Source organism: Girardinichthys multiradiatus, chromosome 22, assembly GCF_021462225.1.
Source record: "Girardinichthys multiradiatus isolate DD_20200921_A chromosome 22, DD_fGirMul_XY1, whole genome shotgun sequence".
NCBI classification, from domain to species: domain Eukaryota; kingdom Metazoa; phylum Chordata; class Actinopteri; order Cyprinodontiformes; family Goodeidae; genus Girardinichthys; species Girardinichthys multiradiatus.
Window position 1 is genome coordinate 8,680,373 of NC_061814.1, and position 27,888 is coordinate 8,708,260.

Here is a 27,888-nt window from a genome sequence, read left to right on the forward strand (position 1 = left end):
TAAGGTCATGGCAGCAGCTCTCTCTTTATTGAATCCACACAGATTAATGCAACAACCCTCTTTGTACACTAGAGGGCAGCGTAAACTCACGTTTTTCTTCTCACTATCTTGCAGTTTCAGTTGGCGTCTTTAACCTGAAACTTATTATTTACTTGAAATGTATTTTAACAAGTAGGCACCTGAAAATGCTTCAAACAAACAAACAAAAATGAAAAAACTAAAATTACATTTCATTTAAAAAACATGTAATTACTTGGTCAATTTCTTTTACCATTGTGCATCCTATTAATTAAACCAAAGTTCACAAAACAAATAATTAAATGTACTGAATTTATTCAATAAAGGATAAAAGAAACCAGACAACTGACAATGTTGGGATAAATTTAGACTTTCCCGAATTGGAATTCTATAAGGGAAAAATATTACACTCAGAGAGACCTCAAAGGTTGTGAAGGTAAAATTTTAAAATTACTACTGTTTCAAACACATTGAACATGGAAAGAAGGCTTAAGATTCAAATAATCTATTCTTTTTTAGGGTTTTCTACATTTGAAAGATCAACATCAAACCCATCTTTTTAAAAATAAATATCAAAGCACAACTACGTATTTTACAATGTAACAGCACCTGTAGCAGTACTGGCTGGCTCAAAAACACAACGGTCAGAAAGTAAATATCTTGAATCAGTGAGTTCATCTTAGCGCTGCTCATTCTCCTGGCTGCTCTTCCGCTTCTGCAAGAAATAAACAAAAGAAATACCTAATCAGAATCTACAGTGAGGAAAATAAGTATTGGATACACCACCCATTTTGTAAGTTTTTCCACTTACAAAGAATGGAGAAGTCTGTAATTTTCATTGTAGGTACACTTCAACTGAGACAGAATCTAAAAAAATACAGAAAATCACATTGTTGAACATTTATTTAAATAATTAATGTGCATTTTATTGCATGAATTAGGTATTTGATAAACTACCAACCGGCAAGAAATTGGGCTCTCACAGACCTGTTAGTTCATTTTTTACAAGCCCTCCAAAAGACACCAGGGACAAAACTGTAGACCGGCTCAAGGCTGGAATGGTTTCCAGCACTGATTCCCAACAGTGGGTACTCGTAAACCTAGTGGTACGTAAGCATATTGTAGGTGTTATGGGAAAATTTACTTTTTATCAACCAAAAGAGCGAAATAGGCACAATAAAACATCTACAGATGGGAAAGACTAAAGCAGGGGTGTCTCTCCGCTACTGAGAGAGAGAGAGAGAGAGAGAGAGAGAGAGAGAGAGAAAAGTAACAGCTGTTTCCACTCTACTGATCTATCAAAGCGTATCAAGGACAAGCATGTTCAGGAATCATATTAAATCTCAGTTAAATGATTAAAACAAACTGATATAGGTAGCCTTAATATTATTTTTGTTAAGTGTTCTGTTGCAGATTACTTTTTTAAATGTATGTTTATTGAGGACTAATCCAAGTGGGACGCCCCCCGCCCCCAAAACAAGGTAGTAATACTATGTTTTCACAGTTCATGTCATTCATTTTACTAGATCAGGTTGTAAGCAATTTCTGTCCCTGCATCGTTGCTACTCTACTTTCTATGTCCAAACTTGACAAAAGCTGGACGAAAACACACTCCTCATACTCTGTGTCGACGCTGACACACTGAGTTACGAACGCTCGTAACCAGGTGAACACTCAGCGGAGAGAAAAACATGCCACTGAAACCTGGAAAACAGGGAAGGATACAGGTCCTTCTCAAAATATTAGCATATTGTGATAAAGTTCATTATTTTCCATAATGTCATGATGAAAATTTAACATTCATATATTTTAGATTCATTGCACACTAACTGAAATATTTCAGGTCTTTTATTGTCTTAATACGGATGATTTTGGCATACAGCTCATGAAAACCCAAAATTCCTATCTCACAAAATTAGCATATTTCATCCGACCAATAAAAGAAAAGTGTTTTTAATACAAAAAACGTCAACCTTCAAATAATCATGTACAGTTATGCACTCAATACTTGGCCGGGAATCCTTTTGCAGAAATGACTGCTTCAATGCGGCGTGGCATGGAGGCAATCAGCCTGTGGCACTGCTGAGGTCTTATGGAGGCCCAGGATGCTTCGATAGCGGCCTTTAGCTCATCCAGAGTGTTGGGTCTTGAGTCTCTCAACGTTCTCTTCACAATATCCCACAGATTCTCTATGGGGTTCAGGTCAGGAGAGTTGGCAGGCCAATTGAGCACAGTGATACCATGGTCAATAAACAATTTACCAGTGGTTTTGGCACTGTGAGCAGGTGCCAGGTCGTGCTGAAAAATGAAATCTTCATCTCCATAAAGCTTTTCAGCAGATGGAAGCATGAAGTGCTCCAAAATCTCCTGATAGCTAGCTGCATTGACCCTGCCCTTGATAAAACACAGTGGACCAACACCAGCAGCTGACACGGCACCCCAGACCATCACTGACTGTGGGTACTTGACACTGGACTTCTGGCATTTTGGCATTTCCTTCTCCCCAGTCTTCCTCCAGACTCTGGCACCTTGATTTCCGAATGACATGCAGAATTTGCTTTCATCCGAAAAAAGTACTTTGGACCACTGAGCAACAGTCCAGTGCTGCTTCTCTGTAGCCCAGGTCAGGCGCTTCTGCCGCTGTTTCTGGTTCAAAAGTGGCTTGACCTGGGGAATGCGGCACCTGTAGCCCATTTCCTGCACACGCCTGTGCACGGTGGCTCTGGATGTTTCTACTCCAGACTCAGTCCACTGCTTCCACAGGTCCCCAAGGTCTGGAATCGGCCCTTCTCCACAATCTTCCTCAGGGTCCGGTCACCTCTTCTCGTTGTGCAGCGTTTTCTGCCACACTTTTTCCTTCCCACAGACTTCCCACTCAGGTGCCTTGATACAGCACTCTGGGAACAGCCTATTCGTTCAGAAATTTCTTTCTGTGTCTTACCCTCTTGCTTGAGGGTGTCAATAGTGGCCTTCTGGACAGCAGTCAGGTCGGCAGTCTTACCCATGATTGGGGTTTTGAGTGATGAACCAGGCTGGGAGTTTTAAAGGCCTCAGGAATCTTTTGCAGGTGTTTAGAGTTAACTCGTTGATTCAGATGATTAGGTTCATAGCTCGTTTAGAGACCCTTTTAATGATATGCTAATTTTGTGAGATAGGATTTTTGGGTTTTCATGAGCTGTATGCTAAAATCATCCGTATTAAGACAATAAAAGACCTGAAATATTTCAGTTAGTCTGCAATGAATCTAAAATATATGAATGTTAAATTTTCATCATGACATTATGGAAAATAATGAACTTTATCACAATATGCTAATATTTTGAGAAGGACCTGTATCTGCAGTTTGTGCGAAGAAGAATTCTTGTGCGAAGAATTTCATTTTGATGGCAGTACTTCCTCTCCTGCGAGCCCGCCCGTTACCCAGACCTTAATCTGATTGAGCACATCTGGGACATCATGTCTCGCTCCATCCACCAACGTCACGTTGCACCACAGACTGTCCAGGAGTTGGTGGGTCCAGGTCTGGGAGGAGATCCTTCAAGAGACCATCTGCCGTCTCATCAGGAGCATGCCCAGGCGTTGTAGGGAGGTCATACAGGTACGTGGAGGCCACACACAACACTGAGCCTCATTTTGACTTGTTTTAAGGACATTACATCAAAGTTGGATCAGCCTCTAGTGTGTTTTTCCACTTTAATTTTGTGTGTGACTCCAAATCCAGGCCTCCATTGGTTAATAAATGTGATTTCCATTGATGATTTTTGTCTGATTTTGTTGTCAGCACATTCAACTTTGTACAGAACAAAGTATTCAATGAGAATATTTCATTCATTCAGATCTAGGATGTGTTATTTGAGTGTTCCCTTTATTTTTTGAGCCGTGTATATAGATATCTATATATACCTTCTGTTAACCCCCCCACCCCCAACACCAAAATCCTATAGGACATACTGGAGGAATACCCGTGGTATGGCAAAATGCCTCAGGGGGTACACAAGTCAAAAAAGGTTGGGAACCACTGGCCTACAGGACAACAGTCAAGCAGCTTGGTGAGAAGACAACTGTTAGTGCAATTGTTAGAAAGAAACTCAAGTTGAGAGTCATTCTCCCTGAGACTGGGACTCAATGCAAGATCTTACACCTCATGGAGTATCAATGATCATGAGAAAGGTGAGGGATCAGCCCAGAAATACACAGGACGGTCAATGACCTGAGAGCTGGGACCACAGTCCAAAGTTACAATTGGTAACACATGGGAGACAGTAATGTGGTCAGATGAAACCAAAATAGTACTTTTTGGTCTAAATTCCACTCGCCGTGTTTGGAGGAAAAAGGAAGAACAATTCCAAGAACACCATCACAACCGTGAAGCATGGAGGTGAAAACATCATGCTTTGGGACTGCTTTATTGCAAAGGGGACAGGACGAATGCACCGTATTGAGAGAAGGGATGGGGCCATGTATTCCAAGATTTTGGGTAACAACCTCCTTCCCTCAGTAAGAGCATTGAAGATGGGTTGTGGTTGGCTCTTCCAGGCAATGACCCAACACAACTTATGGAGCATCTCAAGGTCCTGGAGTGGCCTGGCCCGTCTCCAGAGCTGGACCCAATAGAAAATTTTTGGAGGAATCTGAAACTCTGTGTTGCCCAGTAACAACCCAGAAACCTAAAACATATGTATGGAGGAGTGGGTCCAAAGTCCCAGTGTGCAAACCTGGTCAGGAACTACAAGAAACCTTTGACCTCTGTAATAGTAAACAAAGGTTATTGTACCAAATAATAAGTTCTTTTTTTCTAATGTTTTAAATACTAATATTATGCAATAAAATGCTAATTAGTTATTTAAACATACAATTTGTGTTGCAGGGGTGGTGCAACTGTGTGACCCATGTACAGAGGCCTTAGTCCTCGACAGACCCAGCCCGCTGACCACTGCTGCATGTCTTCCCCCATACATTTCATTCAATGTAATTTTCAGAATTTGTTTTTCCATGTTCTGTTTCTTACAGTTCAAGTGTACCTACGATGAAAATTACAACCTCACTATTCTTTGGAAGTGGGGAAAACTTGCCAAATCGGTGGTGTATCTGATACTTATTTTCCCTACTGTATGAGGAACTCCCTGAATGATGCCTTATTATGTTGAACCTTTCCCTGCAATGCTCAAGATAAATACCAACCATAGTCTGCGTTGTTGAGCTGCCATCTTATAACATGAAAGATTGTTGTACCAAACCAAAGTCTTATTGGTGTGAAATATAAACCTGGTTCATGACATACTCACTGCCTGGAGGAACTGCACATCGGAGCTGAGGGCCTGTCGAAGGTGTTCGAGGTCTTGATCTTTCAGCATCTCCAGCTCCTTTCTCAGGCTGATATAAAAGACAGAAGACCCTTAAAAAGAAGCTTCGGTAAATTCTGGGGGTGTTTGGTTTGCTTTACCTTATTTTGTCTGATACCAAAACTATTTACATAGCTTTCAATGCTGATTATAACACTAGAAGTCAAGTTTTAGTTCAGACTACATATCAGTAGGTGTGACATTTGGCATTCTGGAAGAGTAATCATCTGCCAATCAAAAGTTTGCCGGTTCAGTTCTGGCATCCTCATTTGCTAGATATTGATGTGCTATTGGGCAAGGCACTTAACCCCAAGTTGCCAAATGAATCTGTGAATGTTTTCGAGTGCAGCTAAGTCAATATGACTAGTGTAAATTCAATTCAGTTATATTCAAATCAGTTTTATTTATATAGCGCCAATTCACAACACGTTGTCTCAAGACACCGTAGAAAGTTAATTCAATCGAATCGTATGATTTCAAGTCAGGTACATACATTCCAATTAACCCTAACTGTCAGCGCAGTCGGATTCAGTTATTTGTTCAAATTGGTTCAAAGGTTTTCTATCTAAGGAAACCCAGCAGATTGCAGAGAGTTAAGTGACTTGCAGCATTCACTCCTCCTGGATGAGCATGTAGCAACAGTGGACAGTCACTGGCGTTGACTTTACAGCAATCCCTCATACTGAGCATGCATGTAGTGACAGTGGAGAGGAAAACTCTCTTTTAACGGGAAGAAACCTCCACCGAACCAGGCTCAATGTGAGCGGCCATCTGCCACAACCGACTGGGGGTTTGGAAAGAGACACAAAAAAAACACAGAAGCATTGGTCCAGAAGTACCTTCTATGGGAAAGAAAAGTGAAACATTAATGGTTATAGCTCCTTTAGAGGCTTCATCTAGGAAAGAAAGATAGCTAAGCAGATGATCTCTGAACCAGTTTTCACGTCTAGATGAAGGAGAGCGCATACAGTTAGTCACAGTAGAAGCTCAGTCAGTAGCTATGTCTAAGAGAGAGACAGAGTTAAACACTGACAGGGCCTAGTGTATTATTGGTAGAAGGTGAGCATTAAGTTGTTGGCAGCAGCAGCTTGGCCAATGCCCCCCCCCCCCCCCCGGATTTTATTCTTCAACAGGACTTGGCACCGACCCACACTGCCAAAGGTACAAAAAGCTAGTTCAATGACCATGGTGTTCCTGTTCTTGACTGACCAGCAAACTGGCCGACCTGAACTTCATATGCAGTATGCGTATTGTCAAGAGGATAAGAGACACCAGACCCAACAATGCAGATCACCTAAGCAGAGGTGGCTCTGCTAAACACCTTTCTCTGCAGAATCAGACTGATCACCTCCATGCCACGCCACATTGATGCAGTAATTCAAAATATCCTTTTTTATTGATCTGATTTAATATTCTAATGTTCTGAGAGACTGAATTTTGGGTTTTCATTATTTGTAAGCAATAAACATCAACGTGACAAGAAATAAAGGCTTGAAGTATTTTGCTCTATGTGTAATGAATCTATATGAGTTTTACTTTGTGAAAAAAAGTGACAGAAAATATTTTAAATATTTTTGCTGCATTTTTACGCAGGATTCTGCAGCACATCTTCATACTTGGCCCAACCTAGAAGAAGATTCTATTGCGGTGGAAGACATCTTGCCTTGCTCCAGAACCAAAGAGAGCTCATTAATTAGTCCTCAACAACTACTTTGTTTTATTTTCTCTCATAAAAGACTTCAGTCCGTTTTTCAACTGAGTTGTAGAGGCTATAGCTCACATTAATTGTATTACATATCAGAAACCATTTTAACAGGGGTGTGTAGACTTCTATGTCCACTGTACATCCCACTGAATACAGCATCCCCATGGCAGAACATGGTGGTAGATGAATCATGCTGTGAAGATACTTTTCTTCAGCAGGAACAGGTAAACTGGTCAGTGTTGAGGCAGAGGTAAAGAGAGCTAAATAGAGAGCAGCTGTTAAGAGGCAGCAAAAGAGTCGAGACTAGGATGGAGAATCACCTTCCAGCAGCATAGGTGGTTTAGATCAAAGCATATTTGTGTTTTACAAAGAGCCAGTAAAAGTTTTGATCTAAATTCAATTAAGAATAAGTGGCCACATTTGAAAACAGCTGTTCACTGATCCTCCCCATCCAGTCAGACAGAGCTGGAGCTATTTTGCAAAGAAAATGGGCAAAATATTCAGTTTCTAGATGTGCAAAGGTAGAGACATAGCCCCAAAATACTTGCCACTGTAACAGGAACTCTATGAAAATATTGACACTATTGGGTTGAAAACCAATGCAAGACACATTTTCCAGACTTTAGATGTAAAAACAAAAATTGAGTCATATGTACCATTTGGTTCCTACTTCACAATTATCATGTTGGTCTATTACATAAAATCCAAGTAAAATTCACTGAGGTTTGAGGTTGTGGAATATCTTTGGGTCAGTAAGTTTGACCCTTTGGTGTTTAAGGGAAAATAAGCAAATTTAAATCTGTCCGCCCAATTCTTGCTTCAAAAATAACTGAACCTGGTTTCGGTTAAATCGGTACAATTTTTGTCACTTTTTTGTAGGGGCGACTGTGGCTCATGTGGTGGGCCGGTTCGAACCTCTGCTCCGTCCGTCTCAGTCGTTGTGTCCTTGGGCGAGACACTCTACCCGACTTGCCTGCTGATGGTAGTCGGAGAGCCCGGTGGCGACGATTGTATCGCAGCCGTGCTTCTGTCAGTCTACCCCAGAGCAGGTGTGGCTACAATGTTGCTCACCACTGTCAGTGTGTGAATGTGTGTATGAATGGGTGGATGACTGATTGTAGTGTAAAGCACTTTGGGGTCTCTGGGACTTGATTAAGCACTATACAAGTGCAGGTCATTTACCATTTTCAAAAAGAGCAGTTCAAATAAATAACAATACACCGAAATTCAGAATGACCAAGAGTTTAAGACTTACTGGAACGATGTCTGCACATCACGATGCAGACATCTGCTCCAGACTGAACCAATCATTAGCTTCTGTTTTTTTAAAGCAGCCTCCTCTTGTGGGTGCAAAAACGTTTTACACAATAACTGAAGCCCAGATAAAACTGGGTTTTACTCAGTTCACTCAGTCTCTAGAGAAAGCTTTTGACTTTGAGCTGTAGCTCTTGATGCCTGTTGCAGGTGTGAGAGGGATCCACGCTAAGCTGCTTATGATATGAAGACAGTCCACCTCTCAACTTTTTATTGGAAGGTAATGAAACAATAAAGCAGCCACACTTAGATTGCATTTCTCACCAAGTGAAAACCTACAATGCTGTTTAAAACTTTATATGTCTCAGTGGAACTTGAAAATCCAATTGTTTTAAGCTGAGAGCACTCCTGTTTCAAGCACCAGTATGTCTCATCACAACACACACTAGTGTTTTTGATGTTGATTATTTCTGGTGGTTTTTATTACATTCCTGTAGTGCAAAGGCATTTCTAAAGAAGCATTCTCATGTATTTTAAAAATAATATTTCAGTAAACATACCCTGCTAAAGCTTAAATCATCAATCCCTCCATTGTGTGACAGCCAACAATCTGCACCAGCAGCCGTCCCGTTCTGCACACTGAACACTTTTTAAACGACTCTAGCACTCATTCAAATTGACATGCATTCAATTTCCCACAATCAATAAGCAGAGGGTTATATACGTGTTTTAAAGAGACGTAGCACTGGCTGAGGACAGGATTGATGGTGTCAATTCAGGATGCATGATCACAAGAATGACTGTGAGGAGGCCCTCCCCTCCAAAGGCACATCCTCAGCACTTCCTGAGGCTAATAAGCCCACGGGCGAAGACGGACCGAGGACGTTTAATGAGGCTGATGGATGGAGAGGACATGTTACACACATGCAGGATTTATGGCAGTGCAAATAGAGGCAGGCTGTGCTCTGAGTAAAAAAGATGATCCAAACTGTAGAAAAGCTTCATGATGTGTCCACGCTTGACTGTAGAACATTGAGCGTAATGGAAACAAGTTACTACACAGTTTGCATGGAAAACTTCGAGGCACCAGAGTAAAAAAATTGTAATTCCAGCCCTTTTCTGACTGAACGTTTCAGAGTTTTCATTTGAAGTTCAACAGGAATTTATCACAGATATCTTTAGATTGCGAAGGTTTAAAATATCAAATCTGAAAAACCGGAAGCTGTAAGGACAGACACAGTATAGGAGGGAAGGAAGGAGGTCACAAAAAAAGGAATAAATGGACAAGGAAGGGAGGTAAGACACAAAGAGAGAAGGGCACAAGTGGCAAAGCACGCATGAGGAAACACTGCCAAGCCACAGCTACATTTTGCCTGATTAAACCAATAGCTAACCCCCTTGGCTAGGATTTTCAATTAAAATGTTTTGTTGTTTTACATTTTAAAGTACAGTAGATGACATAAAACCCTAGCTCGACCTATCCTTCAATTTTCAATCTACCCAGTGGCAGATCTACAACATTTACATGCAGGGGCAAAGGATGCGCCAAAGGTCTAGGCAGGGTGGAAATGCAATGAACTTCATTAGAGACAATTAGAATGAGCTAATACAGTTTTTACTGTGTTTCTGCATTGTAGGATTTGCTTTTAGTATAACATAAATTTACTACATCTATAAAGCCTGGACTATCTAACTTGTTAAACATACCTGTAGACTTGTGCAGATATGTTATTTATTAAAACATCTAATATCTCTGGACTGGAATCCATACCAAGTGGACCGACTCTGTACCTTCCTTCTCTCCTTCATCAGTTTCCTCTGCACTGTCTTCTCTCTGTCTTATTCTGAAGTCTTCTAATCTTCACCAGTTTCTTCACCTGTGACCCTTCTGGTCTCTCTAGCATTCTTCCTTCCTCAAATCTCACAGTCACATCTTCCTTCTCATCCCTCAGCCTGTTGCCAAAGAAACTGGAGACCTATACTTTTAGATTTCCTTTGCATTGTGATCTGCAATGTGCAAGCATCAGGATTTGGAAAAAAAATTGTCCATTTATTACCACAATAAATGGGCTATATCAATATAAACCAGAAATGATCACATTCTCACAGGTCACACAAGCAGTTATATTTAGAAATCTTATTCTCATGGCAGCCAATTTATTATTTTCCTGATCTGACTGAACGGATGTAAGGTGGGTTAATTGTGCCTCATTGTCGTGATATTGATCATATAGAGCTGTCAGTGAAACTGCAGCCCCAAAAAAAAATCAAATCCAAACATTTTATTTCATTGCTAAAGGTTTCATTAACTGATATCATGCTTATTGTAAGCTACAGTAAACCAACAAGGGAAATGGAATGATTAATAAACATATTACACTATGAATGTCCAGAGCCAGCAGTCATTAAAACGGCAACCGCTTGACATGCTGTTTTCTCCCGCTCACCGGAGACATGCGCGACTAACGACACACAGCTACGAGCTCAGAGTAGGTCTGCTTCATAGCTATGCTAGAGGACGCCGCCGGTCCAGCGGCTGGTCTGTTCATCAGGTGATGTCTGCTGATCACACACTGGTATTATGAAAATGAGCGAACCCTCTCTGAGCCGCAGAGAGGCTTTCTGAGATTTCATTAAAGGCAAAATGATTGCTCTCTGCCTTTAACATCAAAATATCAAACTGAGGTTTTTAATCAAATCCTTAGGGTGCTCCTGATTACAGAAGTGTACAGTTAAAATATCAAGCCCTTTCAAGGACTTTATACAAAAGTCAAACACTTTCCAAACCTTGAAAAAACCTTGTTGAAATTCAAGCATTTTCAAGGATTTCAAGCACCCATACAAACCCTGGGAATAAGAACAATTACATCGGTTTCTTCTTCAGGATGATCTGTGCACTGCTTGGATGAAAAAACAAGAACATTTTACTTTAGTGCATCAAAGCACATTCACTTTATTTTGTTGTATATTTATTTAATTTAGCTATAACTCGTTTCCTGTACCAATCTCAGAGCGGAAGTGATGTCAGAGTGTGACGTCACCATAGTAACATAGGCATGTACTAGGTCTCAAGACTGAGATTTTCATATTTTGAGTTGTGTTATAGTATTCTAATCACATGCGGTCGGTGTCTAGAGAGGAAATGGCTACAATATGTAGAAAATGAATGGGATGGACCTGTGTCTGTATGTGTATGTGGAAGAGCTAATGTTCTCATGTCAGTTGAGCTAGCTCAGAGAACTTCCAGTTTGTCAGATATACAATCTGAAATGTGGTTTTCTTTTGTTGTTTCCTAACTGTCATGCAGAGAAATGTTTTCTTCACTGTGCTCATCTGTTTTGTGTCTGGTGATTTCCCTACAGGTGTAAACTATGAGATCCAATGTTTGCCTCCGTCTCATCCTTTGGCAACTAACAATGCAGGGAGTAAAACACGAAGGGTGGGACCGGTTACATTTACACATTTCTTAGCACATAAAATATAAGTCTGCTAGTTTCTTTAATAGTGTCTTTCTTCTAACTTTTTCCCTTATAGAAGTTGACAAACCAAAGTTGGATTATTGTGTCGTTATTAGTATTCCATTAAAACCAAACTGTATTTCTTTGGCGTTTCGGTGTCAAGGCTTAGTTCATCCATTTTCCTTTAAAAACCTTCTCGTATCAATCCCCTCAAGCTCTCATTCTTTTCTTTCTCTGCTTGTTGACTAACTGAAACACATCATCGATGCAGATCAAAGCATTAATTAAGCCAAATGCCCCTAATGCTGTTATTTACACTTCCAGATTTGGACACCAGCCAGGAAGATAAACAGGAAGTCACAAATACACAACAGCCAATTCAGCTGGACCATTCAGTAATTCTCACAGTGTGATTCAGTTCTGCTGTTTTTAAATAACACCTTTTATACATTAGGCATGAAGGCTGCTGGGCTGTATTGTGTTTCTCTCATTGAGTGGCTTTTAAAGTGTCAATGTGACTGCAGCCATTCTTGCTCTCACTGAGAGAGATCTGTATTGGGTCTGCAAAAGTGAACCACAGAATCCAGCGGAGAATTGGACAGTGGTTGTACTTTTGTTTGTATTATGACAGCCTTCAAAGCATATTGAATCTAATTACCCATCAAAGCCACTCAGCAAGGGAAAACTCTACCAAAAGCCTCTAAAGCAGAGCGGGGCCATTATACTTAGAATTATTGTTTAATGAACACAAGTGTTTGGAAACTCTCAGCTTTTGCGATGTTTAATCATCTTAAGTCAAAATTGCCCGTTTCCTTTTGCAGCTGAAGCACCAAATACCCCTCAATATTCTCAATCCACCTCGTTGTGGTGCGACTCGACAGAGACAAAGACGTCTTGTTTTTCCTCAGGGCAAATTATTTCAGCAAACTCTATCAAACACTCCCCATCAGGGAATGGCTCACTATATCTTGCAGTTTAGTGGGATGTTACAAAGCTGGTCCTGTCTGCAGCATCGCTGGAAGAGCGGAGCTTTGTAAAAAATAATAATAAAAACACTTGTGGCCTTCGCAGTTTAGCTAGCAAATCTTCCGCTGCTCGCTCTGCATCAGTCAAATTCTTGTCCTTTTCTCTGTGTTTACTCTCACAATGGGGGTTCAGATTGTAATCCTGATCAAAACTCTGCATTCTGCGCCACAGCCATTTCGTGTACCTTTAACAAAGTAATAGGCTTTACATTTTTACTGCAAACTCCTGCAGGCTGGTCGAAGGCAGTCAGTGGACCGGATGTGGCCCCTGGGCTGTGAAATCCCCAAGTATTCTCTATCCTCCTAGGATCTGGCATCCACATATGTGGACATTACATTTTGGGTTGTCTAGACCACAATACTAAAGTTTGCTCTACAAGGGCCTAGTGTCCACATATAAACCATTATACTGCAATCTAGTGGTGGCAGAAGAGTACAAGTTTGATTCAAGATGGCTGACAACACATCCAAACTTCGACCAGGTAAAAATTCAATCGAATTTAAGGGCTGATTCTTGTTCAGATATGTATAAATGGGTAAAATGTTTGTTATGGAAATAAAATTTTGCACAAGTTAGTAACTGTAACAATTTACCACGGCGCCAAACATCAAGTACATATACGTGGACAGAGGGTCTTGGCTTTGATAGTTTTGTTGATAATGTCCACAAATGTGGACAGAAGGAGCCAGTTTTCTTGAAAATGTTTATATGTGATCATAAATGCTAGCAATAAAATGTGAGAATGACATTGTATTTTGGGATGATTTTATTGGAAAACAATAGTTTACTACAGTACAAGCAGTTACACTACATAGCTACATAGATTTTTTTTTTTTTTTTTGCATGATGTTTTTTTTTTCCAGAGCGTTATTCTCTGTCACAAGCACTCGAGTTACTGGAGTTAATTAGTGGAGACAACTCAGAGGTGGAAGATTTGTCAGACACTGATGACCTTGTTGGGGATACTGAATATCAACCCCCCCCCAACAAGAGCCAAGCAGCAGTGAGGAGGACAGCAGTGGGTGTGATGACCCCATTCTACAGCCCTCTAAGCCAATCAAGTGGCCTAAATGCCTCTGTAATGATTATGAAGGATATCGTTCAGATCGTGGCAGCGCCAGGTTACGCTTTCCCAGACATTGCTCTCACACATAGCAGGATGAGGCTGATATCTCAAACAATGTCCCTGAAGAGACAACACCAGGACCAAGCCATCAAGAACAGTCCAAGGAAGGACGTGGGATGCAATGGAGGGCCTCTCCACTAACACCAAATCAAGCCCAGTTTGAGCATGAGGTGGAAACCATAGAGGATAGAGAGGACTGGATCCCACTGGACTACACAGAAAAGTATCTTGATAAAGATTTAATTAAAATTATTGCAGATTGCTCTAACAGTTACTCACTGAGTAGAAGTGGGTACACATTCAACACATCAACTGACGTAAGGCATCATTTTTTTGGTTTCTGTATTTTGATGTCTTGCGTAGTGTATCCTGCAATCAGGATGTACTGGTCCATAGCCTTAAGATTCCCTGCCTTCAGTGAAAAGTTCACACATGACAGATTTTTCAGACTGAGACGATCACTCAAGGTGCTCATTGATGAGCACATTGTTCCAGAGGATCTCAGAGAGAGTGATAAATTCTGGTTAGTTTTCTGAACCGTATTCTGAGAGGCTGCAGATCTCAAGTTCGACCATAACGCATTTCCATTGATGAGCAGATGATTCCATTCACAGGAGCTTGTCCATGCCGACAATATCTTCCAATGAAACCAAATCCAGTTGGCATGAAAAATTTTGGATGTGCAACAGCAGACGGTATTGTTCTGGACTTTGAAATTTATCAAGGTGCAGATGCACTCCTTGAGCAGGTTGAACAACCAGGGGATCTGGGTTTGGGAGGCTTGGTGATAGATCGTCTGTCTCAAACTCTGCATCCTAATACAAATGTTTACTGTGATCGGATCTTCACAACCTTCCAAGTTGTGCAACGCATGATGAAAAAGCAGATTTATGTAACTGATACAGTCATGAAGAATAGGGTGGCTGCAACAGTGCAGAAGCCACCAACTGACAAAACAATGAAAGGGGATGAAGAGGCATCTCAGTACAGGTTACCACTGATGATGGAAAGATTTGCGTGATGAAGTGGTATGACAATAAACCGGCATTGATGATGTCTGCTGTTCTTGCTAGAGAGCCAGAAGACACCAAATGAACCAGACGAGTTACTATTGCATGAGTGGCCGTACAGATAAATGGACTCTGGGTATTAATTCACTTTACGGATCTGCTTTTAGCCAACAGCTGGCTGCTGTACCGCAAAGACCTGACTGCATGTGGCACGCCAAAGAAGAACATCATGCAGTTCCTTGAATTTCGAATGGAAGTGGCCATGACCTTCTTGGCTCAGCATGGCAAGGACAGCTCTGACTTCTCAGAGTGGGAAGATGACCCAGACATTTTAGTCCAAAAGAAAAAGCATCCAGTGAAGGCAGTACCTTGTGTCCCAGTCCGCAGGAGGGCTAATGCACATCTGCCACAGGTGGTAAACTTGAAGTATGCAGAGCGTTGCAGAGTAAAAAGGCGGCTCAAGGAAAACTCGATGCAAGGTTTTCCTCTGCTTACAGGCAGACCGCAACTGTTACAAAGCCTTTCACACATAGGTGTAAACATGTTCCATCAGGAAAAAAAAGCTTGAAGTAGCAGTTTTAGAGTGCAGGTGAAGTATTTCATGTTTCATGTCATGTTCAGGAATTCAAATGAACAGTTTAGAAAGTAGCAAAACAAAAGACTAGAATGTTTTTCTTCTTACAATTGCAGCACTTGAATGAGCCATATTGTTCAAAGGGGCACAATTGTTTTTTTAGCACTAAGGAAAAATGCTGCTGTATTGAGGCACTACTCAATTGTGACCTTATTGTGTTCTATTGAAATTTAAAACGTATGTCCTCATATGTGGACATCGTTTGTCTCAGAAACTATACCATGTAAAAAGATAATTATTTGTTTTTACACTTATCAGGTCCCAATCATCCCAAGCAGCAAAAAGAAATTAAAAATGCATGCCCAGCAAGAGTTCGGGTCTTAGGAGGCTATAGTAAGATTAAAAAAAGGAGTAAATAAAATGCCTAATCACCTCATGCTTCAGTTTCTTTCCTGGCAGACCGACAAAAGCCGCTTTTTAACCCCACTCACCCCTCGAAACTAAAATAAAATAGACTGACACAATACAATGCCAAATCACTCTGCCCCTGTTTAGCGTGTTTCTCTTACAACCAGTTACTCTATCAAACACTCACCTCAGACAGGTGCTGTCAGTAAGGTGCTTCTGACTGACAAAGAGGCTCTCTGATCTCAGAGATTCAGTCATTGATTGAGCCTCTTTCATCTGCTGCTCCAGGTCTGCTGTCAGAAGAAATAAATCACGTATTAACTGAATTCCCTCAAAGAACGACGTAGCTAGCCAGTTAGCCGAGGCGATTACAACTTCTCCCTATAATGCCTTCTTTGTGGTTAGTGTCCATGAACACAAAACTTTTCAAATGCTGATAAGACTCAACCTATAATACAGCATCTGGTATTTTTGATCCTTGAGCTTCCTCCCATTTTGTTGTTTCACATCCACAGACTGTACAGCGGTGAGAACAAGTATTTGATACACTGCCAATTTTGCAGGTTTTCCCACTTGCAAGGCACGTAATGTCTTTAATTTTTATCATAGCTACTCTTCAACTGTGAGTGACAGAATCTAAAACAAAAACCCAGAAAATCACATTGTGTGATTTTTAAGTAACTATTTTGCATTTTATTGCATGACATAAGTATTTGATACATCAGAAAAAACAAAACTTAATATCTGGTACAGAATCCTTTGTTTGCAATTCCAGATATCAGACGTTTCCTCTAGTTCTTGACCAGGTTTGCACACACTGCAGCTCGGATTTTGGACTACTCCTCCATACAGATCTTCTCCAGATCCTTCAAGTTTCGGGGCTGTCGCTGGGCAACATGGACTTTCAGCTCTCTCCAAAAATTGTCAATTGGGTTCAGGTCCTGGATACTGCCTAGGCCACTCCAGATGTGTCTTATGGAGCCACTCCTTAGTTGCCCTGGCTGTGTGCTTTGGGTTGTTGTCCTGCTGTAGGAACCAGCCACGATCTTCAGTGCCCTTACTGAGGGAAGGAGGTTGTTGGCTAAGATCTCCCGATACAAGGCCCCATCCATCCTTCCCTTATCACGGTGCAGTCGTCCTGTCTCCTTTGCAGAAAAACATCCTCAAAGAATTATGTTTCCACCTCCATGCTTCACGGTAGGGATGGTTTTCTTGGGGTTGTACTCATCCTTCTTCTTCCTCCAAACACGGTGAGTGGAGGTTAGACCAAAAAGCTCTATTTCTGTCTCATCAGACCCCATGACCTTCTCCCATTCCTCCTCTGGATCATCCAGATGGTCGTTGGCAAACTTCAGACCGGCCTGGACTTGTGCTGGCTTAAACAGGGGGACCTTGAGTGCTCTGCAGGATTTTAATCAATGCTGGGCAAAGTGTGTTACTAATGGTCTTCTTAGAAACCGTGGTCCCAGCTCTCTTCATGCCATTGACTAGGTTTTGCGATGTAGTTCTGGGCTGATCCCTCACCTTCCTTATAATCATCAATGCCCCACAAGGTGAGATCTTGCATGGAGCCCCAGACCGAGGGAAATGGACCGTCATCTTGAACTTCTTCCATTTTCTTATAATTTCTCCAACAGTTGTTATCTTCTCACTGAGCTGCTTGGCTATTTTCCTGTAGCCCATCCCAGCCTTGTGCAGGTCTACTATTTTATCCCTGATGTCCTCACACAGCTCTCTGCTCTTGGCCGTTGTTGAGAGGTTGGAGTTTGTTTGATTGAGGTTCTACATGCTTTGCAAGTGGGCAAACCTGCAAAATCAGCAGTATATCAAATACTTGTTTTCCCCACTGTAAGTTATTGGGATCAAATACAAATCAAGAAATGGCGGCATGCGATTAAATTCAGCTTTTGTGAGTCAATGCTGTGGAGAACTGCATTTACAGCTCCAAGTCTTCTGAAGTATGTCTCTACCAGGTTTGCACATCTAAAGACATGAAATGTTCGCCAATTCCTTCTGAAGAGCAGTCAGGATTAATGGAGAGCTTCTGTGAAGAGCATTTTTGAAGGAATGCCACAAATGTTATTGAGACTGGACTTTGACTGGGCCATTCTAACACATGGATATTCTTTAATCTACAGGTCCTTCTCAAAATATTAGCATATTGTGATAAAGTTCATTATTTTCCATAATGTCATGATGAAAATTTAACATTCATATATTTTAGATTCATTGCACACTAACTGAAATATTTCAGGTCTTTTATTGTCTTAATACGGATGATTTTGGCATACAGCTCATGAAAACCCAAAATTCCTATCTCACAAAATTAGCATATAATTAAAAGGGTCTCTAAACGAGCTATGAACCTAATCATCTGAATCAACAAGTTAACTCTAAACACCTGCAAAAGATTCCTGAGGCCTTTAAAACTCCCAGCCTGGTTCATCACTCAAAACCCCAATCATGGGTAAGACTGCCGACCTGACTGCTGTCCAGAAGGCCACTATTGACACCATCAAGCAAGAGGGTAAGACACAAAGACATTTCTGAACGAATAGGCTGTTCCCAGAGTGCTGTATCAAGGCAACTCAGTGGGAAGTCTGTGGGAAGGAAAAAGTGTGGCAGAAAACGCTGCACAACGAGATGAGGTAACCGGACCCTGAGGAAGATTGTGGAGAAGGGCCGATTCCAGACCTTGGGGGACCTGCGGAAGCAGTGGACTGAGTCTGGAGTAGAAACATCCAGAGCCACTGTGCACAGGCGTGTGCAGGAAATGGGCTACAGGTGCCGCATTCCCCAGACCTGGGCTACAGAGAAGCAGCACTGGACTGTTGCTCAGTGGTCCAAAGTACTTTTTTCGGATGAAAGCAAATTCTGCATGTCATTCAGAAATCAAGGTGCCAGAGTCTGGACGAAGACTGGGGAAAAGGAAATGCCAAAATGCCAGAAGTCCGGTGTCAAGTACCCACTGTCAGTGATGGTCTGGGGTGCCGTGTCAGCTGCTGGTGTTGGTCCACTGTGTTTTATCAAGGGCAGGGTCAATGCAGCTAGCTATCAGGAGATTTTGGAGCACTTCATGCTTCCATCTGCTGAAAAGCTTTATGGAGATGAAGATTTCATTTTTCAGCACGACCTGGCACCTGCTCACAGTGCCAAAACCACTGGTAAATGGTTTACTGACCATGGTATAACTGTGCTCAATTGGCCTGCCAACTCTCCTGACCTGAACCCCATAGAGAATCTGTGGGATATTGTGAAGAGAACGTTGAGAGACTCAAGACCCAACACTCTGGATGAGCTAAAGGCCGCTATCGAAGCATCCTGGGCCTCCATAAGATCTCAGCAGTGCCACAGGCTGATTGCCTCCATGCCATGCCGCATTGAAGCAGTCATTTCTGCCAAAGGATTCCCGACCAAGTATTGAGTGCATAACTGTACATGATTATTTGAAGGTTGACGTTTTTTGTATTAAAAACACTTTTCTTTTATTGGTCGGATGAAATATGCTAATTTTGTGAGATAGGAATTTTGGGTTTTCATGAGCTGTATGCCAAAACCATCCGTATTAAGACAATAAAAGACCTGAAATATTTCAGTTAGTGTGCAATGAATCTAAAATATATGAATGTTAAATTTCCATCATTACATTATGGAAAATAATGAACTTTATCACAATATGCTAATATTTTGAGAAGGACCTGTAGACTAGTCCATCATTTATGTTTACTGTCTCTGTCCTGCTGGAAGGTGAATCTCCACCCCAGGCTTAAGTCTTGAAAAAGCATTTTCAGAAATGCTTTTTCATTTTAAGAATGTGGCTGCATTGTTTGACTCATAAATGAAATTAGTTATCAATAATCCTATTTGCATTTTAATTTTCTTCTTCAAGACTGCTCATTCCTTCACTAAATTAAAATGAAAAAGACATTTGAGATTTATTTTTTTTAAATATGCCCCAGCAACTAGATACCAGAATTCAATTTGAAATGTAAAATTTGAAAATGAAAAAGCATTTCCAGAAATGCTTTTTCATTTTAAGAATGTGGCTGCATTATTTGACCCATAAATAAAATTAGTAATCAATCATCCTATTTGCATTTTCTTCTTCATGACTGCACATTTTATGCCATAATCAAAAAGAAAACAAAGCAGACATTGTTTTTCCGTTTTCGAGGTCTGCCCGCAAAGTACTGCCCAGAACTCGAAAACGAAAAAGCATTCCGAGCTGCGGGCGCAGAAGAGTGATGTCAGCAGCCGCTTTTCCTCAGCGCCCTGCTGACCGAGCTACCCATCTTGTTCTGTAGGGGGCGCTGTGCACGTCTGCAGTGCATTACATTGCAAACGTGCCAAGAAATTGATTGAATTGCAGCAGGGCTGAGCTCAATTTGTGGCAGTGGCAGGCAGAACTGGTAGTTCCAGTGGCAGGCTGTGGCATCCTTGTGGCATCCTCATGGCCTGGGACATCCAGCGTGTTTTTAAGCATTTATTTATATTTTTCTGTGAGTGACGATTCAGAATAGCCGCTCATGCTCTATAATAAACCGGCTGTTTGTGCAATAAATCGTCATCCTTTCAACACGTCACACATACACATAGTGCTATTTATTTTCCATGTCAAGTAAATACAATCACCTTATGTTATGGGTCTAAAGCTGTTTATTAAATAATAATCAATAATGAAATCATTATGTAAAGGTAACAGGCTATAACAATAATGATAACCCATTTGCCGATAATCAGCATCAGCTTCCACAAAAACAGCGGCAACCGCATTGGCAAGCTTTTACGGCCGGTCTGGCACCTTCTGGCATCCTCGCGGAATCCCGTGCCACCCTGCGGCAGGCTGTGGCAGTTCCGCCACAGCCTGCCACCGAAACTGTGGAGCTGTGGCGGAACTACCAGTTCTGCCTGCCACTGCCACAAATTGAGCTCGGCCCTACGGCAATTCAATCAATTTCTTGGCACGTTTGCAATGTAATGCAATGCAGACGTGCACAGCGCCTCCCACCAAACAAGATGGGTAGCTCGGTCAGCAGGGAGCTGAGGAAGAGCGGCTGCTGACGTCACTCTTCTGCGCCCGCAGCTTGGAATGCTTTTTTGTTTTCGAGTTCTGGGCAGTACTTTGCGGGCAGACCACAAAAACGAAAAAGCAATGTCTGCTTTGTTTTCTTTTTGATGATGGCATAAAATGTGAAGTGAAGAAGAAAATACAAATGCAAATAGGATGATTGATTACTAATTTTATTTAAGGGTCAAATAATGCAGCCACATTCTTAAAATGAAAATGCATTTCTGGAAATGCTTTTTCATTTTCAAATTTTACATTTCAAATTGAATTTTGGTATCTATTTGCTGGGGTACATTTTGAAAAATAAATCTCAAATGTCTTTTTCTTTTTCATTTTTATTAAGTGAAAGAATGAGCAGTCTTGAAGAAGAAAATTAAAATGCAAATAGGATTATTGATAACTAATTTCATTTATGAGTCAAACAATGCAGCCACATTCTTAAAATGAAAAAGCATTTCTGAAAATGCTTTTTCATTTGAAATATGGTAACGATTTGCTTCCATACTGATTAACTCTGACCAGCTTTCCTTTGCCTGCTGAAGAAAAGCACCCCCGCAGCATGATGTTACCACGACCATGTTAATGGGGATGGGGAGTTTAGGATGATGTCCAGAATTACTTTTCCTCCAAACATCTCGTTTTGCAAGTAGGTCACAAAGTTTGAGTTTGGTCTCATCTGTGTTTGCTGTGTCTCCTAATAGGCTTTAATCCATACTTGTCGCTGAAGAGGTTTGTGAAGTACATATCCAATATCATGGGCCTCTTGGCTGCTTCTGATTAATTATTTCCTTGCCCAGTCTGTTGGTTTCGGTGGCAAGCCAGGATTTGGTAGGTATGCACTTGTGCTGTACTTTTTCCACTTTCAGATGATAGACTGAATAGTGCTCTTGAGATGCTTTATAAGATAACCCTGGTTCTAAAATTCTCTACAACCTTCACAGAACAGCTGGATTTATCCCAAGATTATATTACACGCAGGTGAACAATTTACTCTTAGGGGACTTCTGAAGGCAACAGGTTGCACTGGGTTTTATTTAGGGATATAAGAATGAACAAAGCTAAATATAAATGTACACTGATTCTTATTTTTAAATGAAGTTTTGAAAGCCATGTTTTTACTTCATACAGTTAAGTGTAGAGTTTGTACATAAAATTTAACAACAGTTTATGACTACATTTGCAAGGCATGGTAAGTTGCTGGTACACAGCCAACAAAACTCAGGCACCTTAAAGGCTCTCCACAGCATCTGACAAAAAACACATCTCAGCTTTAATATTCTGTGCATAGGTTAAATATACTATGAGTAAAATTAAGAAAATTATACTACGTTTGTCATTTAAATGCCCATTCAAATCACAGGTGAGCTCCTTGTCCACCTGGTCATGAAGACAGAGATGCTTTACAGGTAACATATGAAAGAATCCATCATCTTGGCGGTGCAGTCTGAGTTTAGTTAAATAAGAAAACCTTTTTATGGAATACAGTTTGTGAAGATGTATTTAAACAAACTGATGTAAAAGTATTGAGTTAACCTCTCTGAACGTCCTCCAGGTCCTGGAGGTCCAGCAGCAGTTGCCCCTTTTCCTCCAGTGTGGAGCTCATGTGGCTGTTCGTGCACTTCATCTCATCCATCTCTGATGCCAGAAGGAGACAAAGACTGTAACAAATTCTGAATTCATAACTAAATATTTGACAAAATATGAAAGGTTTGCCAGTCCCTCTTAATGAGTCTGCTTAGCATAACTCACCACAGCTTTGTTTATTTTTATTAAGTCAAAAATCTTAACAGTTTATAAACTCAGTCCTTAGCAGTGAGGCTTACTTTGTGAGATTTATGTAGTAAATATGTAAGGGATCATGAATATCACTGTAATTTGTCTATTTATGAACACAGAATAAGCCAGTTGGAGATCAATTGACCAAATATTTTTAATGACCTTTGTGCAAAGCTTCCGCCTCACTCTGCAGGGCCATGATCTCAGCGTGTGCTTGGCTCTCCAACACAGTTGCTCTGTTCCCTGAAAGGCTGAAGTCATCGTTGAACCTCACAATCTCCTGAAGGAACTGTTGCTCTTCTTCTTTAGACTCCTGTTTTATCTTGGCCTGGCGAGAAAAGAATAGCCATGTGAAGTTTTCCCAACGATAACAAAAGACACAACTCATCTTTGAGCCCATTTGCAGATGTTAAGAATAAAATCTGGAACATCTCGCAGTGTTAAACTTTTCTCTTATTTTCAGTGATGTTATCCTTCAAAAATTACACAAAGACAAGGCTTAGCCAATTACAAACCTTTATATACTCCTCCTTTCTTACCTAAAATTCTAAAATCGGTATTACTCATTTATGTGAATATTTACATGGTAATAAAAAAGAAGTCACTAAGGATATTTTTACAGCTTAAGTTAATGGACTTGGGTCCATAGTTGTCCTGTTAGATCTCAGTGTTTATCAAATTTTATCAGAACAGTGAATGCTGGGATTGAATCAAAAGCTGGTTGAAAAAATAATATTCTAACGTAGGGCTTCAAGTAATGATTACTTTGCTAATCAATTAGTTTGTCGACTATTTTTTCAATTAATCGATTAGTAATTGGATAACAAAAGGTGCTTAATAAGAGATCTTTTGACAGGATTTGAACCAGGTGAAGCTAAAGTTATGCCACTAGAGGAGTTCTGAATAGAGCATATTTACAAACAAAGAAGGTTTTTCATCTTAAATACAGAAAGTATTTATTTTTTGTACATTTTTTGCCTAATTATTGTTCTGAGTTGGTTGTTCTTTCAGCAAATGTCAATCATCAATGAATCATGATTAATCAGATGAATTGTTTCAGCCCTATTCTAAAGGTGTGCATCCACAGCAAATGAGTTTTATTCGTTTACGTTTCCCTCTAACAGATCTGTTTGTTCTTAGTTGTTTTCTCTTTCTAAAATGATTCGTCTTGTTCCTATTTTTTATATCATGACAACCTGCCATTTTGACAGGAAAGAGTAGATTTTATTGATTGGATGAGGCTCCTTTCCAGTGGAACCAGCTACTATTGTTGGACTAAGAGGTTCTCCATTTTCAAAACTAGGTTTAAACTTTTCTTTTGGATAGAGTGGTTATTCTGAATGACCTCTGCAGGTATGCTGCAACAGGCGTAGCTTTAGGTTTTTTCCTCTTAACTGTTGCCACATGCTCGCTCAGGATAAAGGCTTTCAGCCAGATCTATAACTAGATGCAACTGGCTTGGCTTCCTTTGATAACATTTCATCAAATGACACTAAACAATCAGCTGAATTTAACTATATTGTACTATAGCTTGGATCTGAATTAGAAACATAATTGGAATTAGTTGGACTGATTAGAATTAAATCTAGTACAAGTACATGTTTCCAATACAAACTGGTGATTTTCCCATCGGATGAAATGAAAATGTAAAAATATGTTAAGAAAAACAACACGTGCTGCTGCCTGGAAACTGAAGAAGCAGCACAACATGTGGACATACGCAACATGATCACATTAGAGGCAACCAGTGAGATCAGAGATGTTTATTCAGGCTTCAACCCACCAGATGATCCCTGAGGTGGCTCTGCTGACAGAGCCGCTCCTCAATTTGCTTCAACATCTGGTCTTCACATTTCTTTATCATATCACACTGCGGAGTCATCGTCGACAACTGCTGAGCCTGGAGCACAAGCAGATGATTGCAAAGTCAGGACATAGAATCTGACAGACATGTGTTCAATGGCATTAAAGATATGACAGATATGCTCATCATCCCAAAGCAGACAGCTGTCACCACCGTATACGAAAGACCAAACACCACAGACATGCGTGTGAGTAGTGCTACAAAAGTTAGTATTCCCCTTTAAATTCTTCACTTATTGTTATGTTGCAACTATAATCTTTATTTTTATTTTTTTTTTGAAGGGGTGGGGGATTTTATGTAACAGACCAACACAAAGTACAATGTAACTAAAGTGAAAGAAGTTATAAATAAAGACCAGAAAATGTGGCGTGTATTTGTATTTACCCTCCTTTACTCTGATGTCCCTGGGTATAATAAGGAGAACCTAGTGCCTTTAGATGTGTTAGAACATTAGTGAACAAACAGCACCATGGAGACCAAGGAACACAGCAGACAGGTCGGGGATAAAGTTATGGGCAAGTTTAAAGAAGGTTTAGGTTATAAAACAACGTCCCACACTCTGAACATCTCCAGGAGAAGTAATCAGTCCAGCATCCAAAAATGGAAAAATTATGACAACTCCAAAGTTACCCAACATATGGCTCATTTTCAAACATCTTGCTTTTATGGAAAAAGGGCAAGAAAAAAAATGACAATTTTGGAAGAAAGTCATAAGAAGTCCTATTTATAATAGCCAACAAACACGTGGAAGAAGGTGCTCTGCTCAGATGAGACCAAAATCAAACGTGGCAGCCTGCATGGAAAACACTTTGTGTTTGTCACCCTAAACACATAATTCGCAACACGAAACACAATAATAATAGCATAATGGTGTGGCAATCTTTTTCTTTAGCAGGAACAGGGATGCTGGCCAGAGTTAGTGAGAAGATGGATGGAGTGGAACAAAGGGCAATCCTGGATAAAGACTGTTAGGAGTTGCAATCGTTAAGGCAGAGATTCACCTCCAGCGGGACAATTACCCTAATGGTGCATTCCATGTACTCGCAAGCCGGAATTTACGAACTCCGAGTAGGAAATTTCAACTGGAATGCCACCGAAAGTTGTAATAACAAGTCAGAAAGTCAAGACAACTCAACCATACCCAACTTCCGCATTAAAAATGGCTGCTACTTGCATTAATAGTAGTAAGGTTTTTATTTTGACTGTTTTTAGCACTTCTTTATTATTTATGTAATATTTAGTCAGTACACATACTACTTTTCAGTGTTTATAAGACAAGATGTTCCAACACTGTTTATATGCACGAAATACCACATACAACAGCGTTTTACGCTGTATTTCGTAAACTCCGACTTCTGAGGTTAATGGAGCGCCACATTAACATAAGTCCAGAACTACAATAAAATAGGTTAAATCAAAACATCAACATTTCATAGTCCAGACCTAAATACAATTTAGAATCTGTGGCAAGACACCCTCTGTTGAATCTTACTCAGATTGGGCAGTTTTGCAAGGGGAATGGGTAAAAATGTCGGTCTCAAGATGTGGAACGCAGGAAGAGACATACCCCAAGAGACTAGCAGCTGTAATTGAGTTGAAAACTGACCGTATGAGGTACTGACTCAGGCAGCTAAAAATAAATGCTTCAAATGCCAACTGAATACAAAGAAGTGTGTGGTTGTAACATGACAAGTGGAAAAGGAGTATATGAACATTTTTGCATGGCTCTGTACGGATTAATGCGTCCATGAAGAAAGAAAAAATGCCAAATTATAATAAAAGGAAATGTGCAGCTTTTTGGCTCCTGTGTGATGCCACAGACTGTTTGCAGGGAGCAAAGTTAGCATCTAGGTGTTTTTTCTAAACAGTAATTACAGCTTTTCAAAACCCATATGTCGTCTCACCATGAGAGCTGTAAACACACTGCAGAGTAAACACGCCATGTATATTTAAAAGATGTAAACATTTTCTATAAACCTTCCCCAGGGCAAAGTAAATAGATCCCTGTTGGGGTTTTCTTATTTAGATAATGTAGGTTAGTAATATTTCTGCAGGGTCAAAGCGTCTGCCTTTAACATCACATCTCACACATGCCGAGAGGTTTTACTAATGTTATCCGACGGACATTGATTTCAGAGCAGCACACACAATCAATCGCTGATTAAACAAATGGTGGGAATTGACTGTTTTTAATCAAAAGGCAGATCAGCTCATCAGTGTGCCAATATGCACCTCTCTATCTCCCGTATATTTAACACCTTTTGCTGGGTCAGATTAAAACAGTTACCACAGATCCCGTTTCTTTTTTTTTATTGTTTCACTTTCTTTGTATTTTACAAAATTTACAGACTATTCAAAGAACAACTGATAAAATATAACATTACTCTGGTAGGTTATAATTGTCCAAAGATGAAGCTGTTCTATCAGTGATCAAAGTTATTTAAAAACAGATAAGTCACCGGATAATTCCACCTGCTTGGAAACGTTGTTAAATTGAAAAAAATAAATGTAAAATAAATAAATATTCTCGAACCTTGCAACATAATTTGTAACCTAAAAGTATCAGTAAAACATAACCCAACTAAATTAAATCCTTGAAATGCTTTAACATTAGTAAATATATAGGGAAGGTGAAAGGGAATAATGTAGCTTTGGCACAGAAACAAATGTCAAGGCTTACCTTCTTATCAAGTTCCTCAGTGGTCTGCTCATATTTTTCGGTTTCACTCTTAATCTTCTCATTGCATCGAATAATTTCCACTTTTACTGGAGTAAAAAAGTTACAAGATCAGTAGCTTAAAAAAAAAAAACACACACAACGGTGCTAAGAAACTTTTGCGTGTAGCTATTAGCTTTAGCCGAACAAGCTAGTTAGCTAGGGCGTCATACCGTCTTTGAGTTTTTGTGTCTGTTCCGTCAGCTGATGCTCAGTCATCAGAATTTGCTGGAAGAGTGAGTCTAAACTCATTTTAACAATTGCCTTACAAATAGATTGTTTTGATATTTAAAACTGTATGAAAACTTTAGTGTTAAGCTAGTCGGAGCTCTAACAGAGGACTTTGCTAACATTCTCCTTCGGGTCACGCACTGCTGGAAAGAGGAAAATGCCGTCTCAAAACGTACCAATATTGCTGATAATGTCTAAATATTTTTGGACTATATTGATAGACCCAAAATCCCAAAATACGAACTATTACTTTATGTAACAGAATTTTTAAGAACATAACATATTTAAAGATATAATTAAGGGGCGTCGCAT

General features: G+C 40.2%; 1 protein-coding gene across 4 annotated transcripts; it reads right to left on the reverse strand.

Annotated features, from left to right (window-relative positions):
• ccdc172 (coiled-coil domain containing 172) lies at positions 1 to 27,888 on the reverse strand. 4 transcript variants are annotated; one of them, XR_007035940.1, is made up of 10 exons: positions 27,519 to 27,888; positions 27,310 to 27,395; positions 24,549 to 24,665; positions 22,928 to 23,093; positions 22,523 to 22,624; positions 16,109 to 16,214; positions 5,304 to 5,391; positions 980 to 1,118; positions 830 to 885; positions 1 to 733 (listed from the first exon to the last, which is right to left on the reverse strand). XR_007035940.1 is itself a non-coding variant. In XM_047351045.1 (8 exons), exons 1-8 carry the CDS (start codon positions 27,595 to 27,597, stop codon positions 698 to 700), a joined length of 780 nt encoding a protein of 259 aa, XP_047207001.1. In that variant the 5' UTR covers positions 27,598 to 27,886; the 3' UTR covers positions 1 to 697. The 4 variants fall into 4 exon arrangements, 1 of the variants encoding a protein (XP_047207001.1); XR_007035939.1 differs by having other exon boundaries at positions 1,006 to 1,118; positions 27,519 to 27,887; XR_007035941.1 differs by having other exon boundaries at positions 1,006 to 1,118; positions 16,109 to 16,211; positions 27,519 to 27,884.